This window comes from Coenobita brevimanus, chromosome 1 (genome assembly GCF_032717465.1).
Source record: "Coenobita brevimanus isolate Jiangsu-jjx chromosome 1, ASM3271746v2, whole genome shotgun sequence".
NCBI lineage: Eukaryota > Metazoa > Arthropoda > Malacostraca > Decapoda > Coenobitidae > Coenobita > Coenobita brevimanus.
The window spans coordinates 60,258,953-60,269,643 of record NC_136954.1 but is presented as its reverse complement, the minus strand read 5'-3'; the positions used below and the strand labels follow the sequence as shown (position 1 = coordinate 60,269,643).

Here is a 10,691-nt window from a genome sequence, read left to right as displayed (position 1 = left end):
TCTTCTTTTTCTTTCCACATCTCGCTATACTTGAGAGAGAGAGAGAGAGAGAGAGAGAGAGAGAGAGAGAGAGAGAGAGATTCCTTCCTTCCTCCACTCTTCTTGGCAGGTGTCACTTTTCCTCTACCCCCCCCCCGTCTCTCTCCCTCCATCCCTTGCTTTCTCTCTCCATTTTCTCTATTCTCTTTTCTCCTTTTATCTTTCTCCTCCTATTCATCTCTCTATCCTTCGTCGTTTCCTTCTCTCTCTCTCTCTCTCTCTCTCTCTCACTCTGGTTGTTAAGATCATGTCAAGCATCTGCGGCATTTCTTCAGTCTAACCACTATGTTGTCTGTCTGTCTGTCTGTCTCTTATTTTGTCTGAGTCTGTCTCTTGGTATGTCTGGCTAGTCTTCTGTCTGCCCGTCTGTCTGTTTCGCCACTGTTGTCTCTTTCTCTGTCTAGCTGTCTTGCTGTTAATTTCCCTGTCTGTCTTGCTACATGTCTGTTCCACTCTTTCTGTCCCGCTGTCTGTCTGTTTTGCTGTCCAACTGCGCCTCTCATTGTCTGTCTGTCTTACTGTCTGCCTGCTGCTCTGTCGTCCTGTCTTTCTCATTATATCTGTCTATCTCTCAGCCTCTCTATCTCTCATTCTCTGTCTGTCTGTTTCTCCTCTGTTCCATCTGTCTCTCTCCTGTTCCCTTCCCTCGATTCCTACATCCTTCACTCTTTTCCTTCATTTCTTACACCTTCCTCCTCCTCTTTTTCCCGTTCTTCTCTCTGTCTCTCTCTCCCCTTCTCTATCATTATCTCCTAATTCCTTACTTCCTTCCCTTCCTCCTCGCTTCCAATCTCCCTCCATCCCTTTCTTCTCTGTCTCTTCCCCTCTTTCTTTTTCTTTCATACTTAATTCCGTCTCTTTCCTGCTTCCTTCCTTATCACTTTCTTTATTTCTCTTCATTTCTTTTCTTCCTTCCTGCTTTCGTCCTCTTTCTCACTCTTATCCTTTTCCTCTCCACTTTCTTTTCTCTCACCCTCCTTCCTACATTCGCTCCTTCTTTCGTTTTCCTCCTTCCTCTCTAACTTTTCGTCCTTCCTCCTTTATCTTTTCTCCCTCCCTCTCTCTTTCTTCCTCCCTCCCTCCCATCTCCTCCCCCGTCTTGTTCCCATGTAAAATTCATGAAGAGAATTCATTTTTCTTCTCTCTCTCTCTCTCTCTCTCTCTCTCTCTCTCTCTCTCTCTCTCTCTCTCACACACACACACACCTATAACTATCTCCAGTACACCAAAATCTATAACATAATCTATCATCACTTTAATCATACCCACTATCAGTCACTAAAGTCACAATAGAATAGAGACTTCCATCAAAATTTCAGCAATTATGAATAATCTGAACAATAACACATACACATTACAATTTATTCAAACTTCCTATCTATGACATCACTACCAGTAATTATATAACAATTTATTACGAAACGATACTGTCCATATCACTACTTATAAACCCGTATATCATAACAAGCTATAATCTCCTCTAATTTAACTATAACGTTCTTATTAGTCATCATACAGCACTACCAGTAAAATATAGCTTGGTTAATATCTATAATTTGACCTACAACACAACACCTGTCATTAATTAGGACAGCACTCCTCCAGTTTAGCTTTGCTGCACTACTAGAACCATTAGCACTACACCATTATTTCACTACTACTACTACTATTGCTACTACCCCTACTATTATTATTACTACTACTATTGCTATTCATACTACTATTATTTCTATTACTCCTATTAATATTATTATTATTATTAATATTATTATTATTATTATTATTATTATTACTAGTACTACTACTACTACTACTGTTACCACTGTTCCTGTTATTTTCACTTCACTTCTTTCGTTCGTACCAGTCTCCTAGGTTAACTTCTAAAACCTTCGTCTTCCCGGTTTAGGTTTTCCATTGTTATCTTACGCTTATCAGTAAGCTTCCTTCATTTTCTTAAAAGCTTCGTCGTAAGTGGATATTCTCGCCTTCTTCCCTCATTTTTTTTTACTACTCAATTTTCTTCGTTATATATCATTTTGACTTGTTTCCTTTCTTAATTTTCTTTGGTGTATGTCGTTTCCTTTCGCTTTTTTTAAATATGTTTTTCTTTAATCTTCGTTTTATTAACCAATTTCCTCCTCTATTACCTTCATCAATATCCTACCTTCATTGTCTCAACCTTTCGTCCTTCCCAAATCAGTGTGTGGATTGAGTGAAACAAAGTGGTGAGTTTTGAGCGAACGGTTTTATTATTGATAGTGATATGCGATGAACACATACATTAAAAAATAAAAATAAAAAATACACATACACACGCACATACACCCACAACCTATCCTTACGAGTTAATTATTAGCGTTATCAGCATTATCATCATTTATCAGTTAATATTTACAGGCCAACTAAATAAAGTATGAAGCTGTCTTTATTTATTCATTTATTTTGTACACAAATATACACTACGCCTTTATACACTCCAAAAAAATAATTACCCTTTCAGTACCATGACATCATTTATTTATTTATTTAATCATTTTTTCCTGTTGCCACCAGACGATTTATCTAGATATTTTTTATTTAGTTTAGGAAAGACCTCCTTCAAAATTAAAAGGTTAATGAAAGGTATGCCGTCTTCTACATGGCAAAGGCTTCGTAACACCTCTTCCTTAGCGATTTATTTTGCATTAATTAGCTACACCTTAAAATTCTCTTGTATGTTATGTATATCGCTTTAATATCGACAGGGATCAAATCAACTAACAAAAGAATACTAAGGTGTAACATAGAGAATAAATCGCTTAGGAAGAGGTGCTACGGTATACCCAGGCCTCACAGAACATCTCAGAAAACGATCTTAAACCCCTCCACGTCGGGATACATCTCAAGCTGAAAGAAATCGTCTGGAGGCAGCATCAAATATACACAGACACCATCGTATACCGGAGTGGTCAACCTAACACGATGACGCATATTTCTTTTCATCGTAATGCTTCCAGACGAGTTCATTCAGTTCAGGGTTTTTTCGAAATGGGGAGGATTAGATACAGCTTTGATTAACCCCTTCACTCATAGACCCTTCCCTAAGCTGAAGAAAATCGTCTGGAGGCAGCAAGAACGAAATATAATGACCCATATAACGCCCTATTTACACTCCACCGGGCCTTTTCTCGTGTTTTGTGGGGATGGCTCAGTGGGTGTTGTCAGTGTCTACCCTGCATCATTCATTAATTTTCTAATCACAATACCACAACCACACCCACACCAGCCGACTGAGCCATCCCCGCAACACACAAGACACATCCACTTGAGTTTCTAGCGGTGCGCTGTGTATAAAAGATGTCATGGCGCTGGGAGGGTACCATAACGTAAGTACACCTATATAATACAGTTTGATTGCACCTTCAGTTAGTTTCTGTACAAGTTTCAGTCCCGGGGAAACAGCTTAAGGTGAAACTCCAGCCATTGGTTAAAGAATACGGTCAAGCTTCCCTTACCCAGTTCAAAGTTTAGGACAACTAATGATCTGAAATTCTGAGAAAAAGTAAGAAATAAAAAAGAGAGGTCCAACTACCATTCAAAATTCAGTACAATTCCATATGCCTGCTTTAAAAAACACACATAATAATAAATAAACATACATCTTTGAAAAAAAGAAAGTCTTAGAACACCTCAAAATTCAGAAAACAATCCACCAATCAGGTTGAAGAATACTATAAAGATTCGATTATCCCATTCATTATTCAGTAACAATATACCTACTGAAACTTTCGACATTCTGAAAGCTCCAGTGTCATATTATGTTTGTGAATATAGCAAAAGTTCTTAATATTTCGGTAAAACAAATAACTCGTGTCATAATACTTCTCAACCTTTAATAACTGACTTCAAATATCAGTTAACCTCAAAATTCACCTTCAAAATCAACGACGTACCTAACATTTTTTATCATTCAAAATCTAATTATCAGTGTCGTAATACGGCTAACCACTCAAGGGCTTTTTCTGACATTCATTAAAATTCTGTTTCATACGGTTCAACATCCATCACTACACAAAAATAAAGGAAAATAATAATTACTGTTAGATTATGCAAGGCTAACAATATGAACAGTAATTCAGTAATGACCCCATTAAATATCACTGTTAAGACAAAAATAAATAATGTAAATAAATAAATAGGCTCTCTGTTTGACGGGAAAGTAAAGTATTCAATTATTCAGTTAAATATCGAGAAAAATCCTAATCACTGGTTTAATCATAACTAAAAGCCAGCAGAATCAGTTAAAAATTCAGCAATACTTTAATCATTAGTCACATAATTTTACAAAATGTAAATAGGTACTGGTTTCATAAATAGATAAATAAAGTTTCAAAATCCAGTAAAATATCCAAGTATCCAATAAATCAATAAAACAAAATATCAATTTAACGGTGAAGTAAAGCATCCAATATATCACATCAAAGTCTAGTACTATTATAATTATCTCACTTATAACGCAATCTGCCCTCCATTACTGATTTATGGATGACTGGATAAATGAAGATAATCGAGAACAGATAATAATTCTGGATATTTTTTTACATTTGTGGATAATTCGAGTGGATAATTAAGCTCTGGAAATACCTGTGGTGCATGTGGATAAATTAGTATGGATAAATGACTGGATAAATTGTATGGATATATCAGTACGAATAAATTACTATGGATAAAATACTGGATAAATCAGTAAGGATAATCGAAATTTGGATACGTGTCATTAGGAAAATTAGGTCTGATAAATGGCGATAATACTGGTGCCACTCAGGATAAATGGTTTTGGATAAATGAGCATAATTTGTGGATACTTCTGGATAATCTGACTAAGTGAGCTGGGAATAATCACACTGAAGCTGATAATAATTAGACTGAGGAAGTGAGGATAATCAGATGGATAAATAAAAATAATCCAACACGAAAACCGGATAATCAAACTGGATAATTGGATAACCTGACTAATAAAACAAAGATAATAAAAATAAAGATAACTGAGAATAACCTAACACGATAATTATACCTGATGTGGTTAAGACTGGCTAAACGAGTAAAAAATAAATGGATAACCACATTTAATAACTCGATAAATCACACAATAACTGACCTAGACTATAAATAACTGAATAACTAAGAATAATGACGTGGTTAATTATATATACACTTGTGGACACTGGCAGGTAATTACACCATGAATACGTGTACTGGGAGTGAACTGGGTATTGGAACTTGTACTGGTTAATCAGCTGGAGTCCGTACCGGGGGAGCCTCGGTGGTACTGGGACTGGTGGGTGTCTAATACTGGGAGTCCTGGGGAGAATACTGGGATAGAACTGGGGATTGGGACTAAGAGGACTGGGGAGTGTACTGGGAGGACTGGGGAATGTACTGGGATTATACTGGGGACTGGGAAGATTGGACTGGGATAAAATGTCATGGGTGGTACTGGGAGGACTGGGGGTGTACAGGAGTAGGACTGGGGATTGGGACTGGGAGACTTGGGGAGTCGTGGGGTGGTACTGGGAGGCCTGTGGCGTATACCGGAGTAGGACTGGGGATTGGTACTGAGAAACGGGCTGGGAAGATTGGACTGGGATAGAACTGGGACTGGGATGATACTGGGAGACTGGACACGAGTTGTATTAAGAACTGTACTGGGAGGGCTTAGATTTGGACTGGGATAATACTGGGTGAAATGAAAACCTCGGTATTACTGGGACTGGGGGGGTTAATACTGGGTACTGGGATAATACTGGTCACTGGACTGGGAGGACTGGGGGCGGGGATTTTGGAGATACTGGGAGAACTAGAATACCGGGGCTGGGAAGTGTATTAAGGTGGTACTGAGAATAAGAACTGGGATATACTGGGACTGGGGCTGAGTACCGGTAATGCGTTAAGAAGATTAGAAGCTGAACTGGGAGGACTGGGGCTGAGAATGTGAAGATACTGGGAACTGGGTAGACTTATACTGAGGCTGGGTAGTGCACTGGGACTGGGAAAGCACTGTGTGAACTGGGAAGGTACTGGGTGAACTGGTAACTAGACAGGGATAAATAATACTGGGAGATACTGGTATGGACGTTGAAACTGGAGCTAAACCCAGTACACAGAGAATTACTGGCTTTGTAGAGGTATGTGAACTGGGGAACCAATACCGGGAGGACTGGGGTAATACTGGAAAACGGAACTGGGAAGGTACCGGTACTGGGGGGACTGGGATAATACTGGAAACTGGAACTGGTATTGCTCCGAAGAATAATATTACGACTTAGGTATTGCTACTGGTGAAATACTGGGACCTGGTAGAACTTGGAAAGAAGGAGAAATGTACTGGGATAATACCGGTACTGGGAATCAGGGTTATACTGAAAATTTACGTACTGGGAAATACGTAATCTCAGGGATTGGATGATACTGGGGAAACTGGGGTACAAATGTGGTAAAATACCAGTTGAAAATAAGTACTGGGACTAGAGTAATACTGGGGCAGGGACATGACTGGGAGTAAGTAGTGTTTGGATTACGGTGCTACAGGGAGAACTGGGGTTATCGACCTGATGAAATACTGGTAACTGAATACCGGTAGCACTGGAACTGGGATAATACTGAGAAATGGACAATACTGGAAATACTGGGGTTGCAAAATACTGGGACTGGGAACTGGGGGGTACTGGGATGGGGTAAACTTAAATACTTGGACTGGTATTGGGGTTCTGTATAGTACTGTAGAACTGGGAAGTACTGGAATGAAAAAATACTGGAAGGTACTGGTAAAGATAGTACTGTACGATGATATTAGGACTGGAGAGATAATAGGAACTGGTCATTTTTTAAATCTAAGTATTGGGGCCGGGATGTACTGGGAACTGGGTAATACTGGGGGTAGAACTGGAACTGGGAGGTATCAATGTTGGAAGCTGGCAGTACTGGGAAATGGTTACGGTTATGCTTTAGGGTAATTTCAGGACTGGGTAAGTATTGGTACTGGGAGAAAACTGGTGAGAACGGGTATTGGGTGTAGGGAAAATATTGGTACTGGAGGGTAGACAGATACTTGGTACTGGGGGGGAGGGAGAGACTGGTACTGGGGACGTTGGGAGAGACTGGTACTGGGATAGGGATAGGGAGATACTGGTACTAGGAGAAGGTAGCGAATTACTGGTACTGGACTGGGGGTAGGGAGATACTGGTACTGGGATGAGGTGTAGGGAAATACTGGTACTGGGAGGGGGTGTAGGAAAATACTGGTACTGGGGACCGGGAGATACACTAGGGTTGGATACCGGTGATCACAGTCAGTATGGGCAGCAGCGTGGGGTAGTATGTCCCCCCGAATGCCCAGGTCGGGGGTGTGCTGGTGTGGGGGCGAGGGAGGTCAGGTCAGGTCACAATACAATGCACACTAACCCTTGTAATTCCTTTAACAAGCTTCCGAACACCTATTCCTCAGCGGTTTTTCCTCCATAATAATTCTTCCTTGGCTATTATTCTCCCCTATTACGCCTCCTGGGTCTATCATATTTACATCTTTTTAATACTAGTAAAGAAGAAGTGCCAGATCTACGCTGACGAGAATAGGGTCAAAAGTAAACAAAGGCCATCCTCTCTTCATATCATCTACTGTCATTGCAAAACACTAACATTTGTAATTTGTGCGAATCTTTAAGTTTACGGTCTACTATGGATATCTCAAAGGTGTCTGGGATTATTATTTTTATTTGTATGGATGGTTAAAATTACACGGATACTTATGCAATGATTTTACTTTTTAGTAACTTCTTAATGCTGTAGATCATAGGAGTAAAGACCGGTAGTGTTTGCAATGGCGTGGAGGCTGACAGATGCACCGAAATGGCTGCGGTAGTGGCCTGTGTTTACCTTACCTCGTAGTCTCAATGGCTTTCCTGATTTCGTTGCACTTCTTCGTTACCGATTTAATTTGCATAATAAACTTTTAATATCATCTTGTACAGTATGCTGTTTCTTTGTAATATCCACACATGTAACATCAGTAAGATACAAGAGAAAATTAAGATGTAACAGGCAAGATTAACCGCCTAGAAAGATGTGTTAGGAAAGCTGCTAAGTAAACGAGAATAGGACTGTGTATCATGAAGTGACCTGCGCCTCACAGCTGGTACGGGAGGATGTCCTGGCCGGGGTCGGCGTATAGGTGTGGGTTGGTTACACTGTGGCAGGTGGAGGGGGCGCTGACCCCCCCCGGGACGCCCCCCTCCTCCCGCTCGTGTCATACGTGTGAAAGGGGCATGGTTTTGCTGACGGGGCCCATATGGGAGGCAACGCTGGCTGCGGTGCCCTGTGCGCTGAGGGGGGGCGGGGGGAAGGAGCCGCAGGAGGGGGCGGCGGATTGTTTATTGATAGGCCTGGCGTATTCGTAGGTATGGGGCGCTGCGGAGGGACACAGGCGGTGGTAGAACTTGCGCCATGAACCAAGTGTCTTGTTGGACCAGATCCAGAACCCCGCCGTGATGCCCACCACCAGCGTCATGAAGTACCGAAGCATCAGCACGGCGTAGTCCGGACGCCGACCCTCCAGCGAACTGCACGGGCACACCAGTCCAGTCTGCCATGCTGCCGCATTCAGCTGCTCGTAGAAGTAGCAGCCGATGACGATGGTGGCCGGGACCGTGTACAGGACGCTGAACACACCGATTCTGATCATCAACTTCTCCAGCTTTTCGGTCTTGGTGCGGCCCTGTTGCTTGATGACGTTGCGGATTCGAAACAGACTCACGAACCCAGCCAAGAGGAAACAGGAGCCCAGCAGAAGGTAGATGAAGAGTGGCGCCAGCACGAAGCCCCTCAGGTTGGTCGTGTTCTGATTCCCGACGTAGCAGATACCGGCGACTGAATCTCCGTCCACGCCAGCCACCGCCAGAACCCCAATGGTCTGGACGGTGGGTAGGAGCCAGGCCGCTACGTGGAACCAGGCGGAGTAACCTGCAATGGCCTCGTTACCCCACTTCAGACCGGCCGCCAAAAACCACGTGAACGCCAGCACGACCCACCAGATGCTTGAGGCCATCCCGAAGAAGTAGATCAGGAGAAAGACCGCAGTGCACAGACCAGATCCGTAAGGGTTGTGGCGAACCTGGTGGACGTTATAAAAGACAATTTCTCCGTCACAGGCCACGGATGCATGCCCGGCCACCAGCCTCATGATGTACCCCACCGAGACCATGAGATAACACCCACTTAGGAAGATGATGGGTCGTTCCGGGTACTTAAATCGCTCCATGTCGATGAGGAAGGTGGTAATGGTGGTGAGGGTTGAGACGCAGCACAAGATGGCCCACGTGGCTACCCATATTTGCGCAAATTTCCGCTCGTCGGGACTAAAGTAGACGCCTTGACAGGGCAGTGCGCAGTCGCTCACTTCACCCACACTCAAGGACTCGTTTTTGTGCGGGCCGTACTGTCTATACGAGGCGTCCAATTCAACGAGCGGGAATTGGCACGTACACTGGCACGTATCCTGTTTGGGTTTGGGACAGTACCGCGAGTTCTTACCCCGGCATTTTTTATCCAGGTTTCCAAAATTCTTCGGCGACTTATTTTCCGGGGCCGACCCGTTCCTCTTATCCATGCACAGGTGAAACGTGTCCCCGTACTCCGGCAACTTGGAACAGTCCATTCGCTCCGGCCAGGCGAAACCGTATTGGTGCATTATGGGAGCGCACCCGGCCTTGGCTCGCTCGCACACACTTCGACAGGCCGGGAGTGGTTTGTCGTAGTCCTCGATGCAGATGGGGGCGTAGACGGAGCACAGGAAGAATTTGAGATCGGGGGAGCACATGATCTCCACCAGGGGCCAGAACTGATGCACCTCCAGCCCGGCCTCGTCCTGGGAGTCGTGGTTGAACTGGTTGGGCATGGAGGTGTTGTTGTAGCCAATCCCGCGACACATTGGGATGGTAATTTCCTCACAGCGGGATTCCCTGGCCGTCTCGCCCTCCGTCGCGCCCCCCATCCCCGCCACCACCAGGATGAAGCACAGACACAGCGAATTGCCTATCATGTTCGGCTGGGGAGGGTCGGGCGCGCTGCCACCCTAATGCCCAAGCTCATAGTCCTCACCAGCCCGGCGCACACTCACTCCCCGCGTCCACTCGCCAGGACAGTCCAGGCGACACTGAGGGAGTGAGTGGAGTGTGCGCGCGGCGACTCCGAGGGGTGTGAGAGGGGAGGCAGGTAGCGCGCACTCCCTCCCCTCATTATCCCCTCACCTCACCTCTCACACCCTCACCTGGGCCCTCACAGCCTCACACGCCCCTCACAAACCCTCGCTCCCTCACCCACACTCACCAAAACCCAGCGAAACCACGCCAAAATATCAATATTCACACCCATATGACGTTACCCGCCAAAACGGTCTTCAGCCGACGCCCTTAGCCAATCAGCAAACGCGCAGCTGCCAGACCGACCAATCACAAGCCTCCCTCAACCCAAACGCACTTGACCTGTAAGAAAAACGGACGAGGTCAGGTCAGGCCATGCAGAAAAGGATTTGAATGAGGCAGAGTGAGGCAGGTGAGAGGGAGAAAGAGAGAGAGAAAGGGGGCTAGCTCTCTCTCTCTCACGTTATTGACCGAACCCCC

At 44.2% G+C, this 10,691-nt stretch overlaps 1 protein-coding gene across 1 annotated transcript; it reads right to left on the bottom strand.

The window, feature by feature from the left end:
* Positions 1-8,320: 8,320 nt before the first annotated feature.
* Positions 8,321-10,111, bottom strand: fz2 (frizzled 2). Its single transcript, XM_080280853.1, has one exon. The coding sequence runs from the start codon at positions 10,109-10,111 to the stop codon at positions 8,321-8,323; it is 1,791 nt and encodes a 596-aa protein (XP_080136979.1).
* Positions 10,112-10,691: the final 580 nt, after the last annotated feature.

Bases quoted from the DNA above. Each gene is read 5' to 3' on its own strand.
- fz2 (XM_080280853.1), bottom strand. From the start codon at position 10,111: ATGATAGGCAATTCGCTGTGTCTGTGCTTCATCCTGGTGGTGGCGGGG.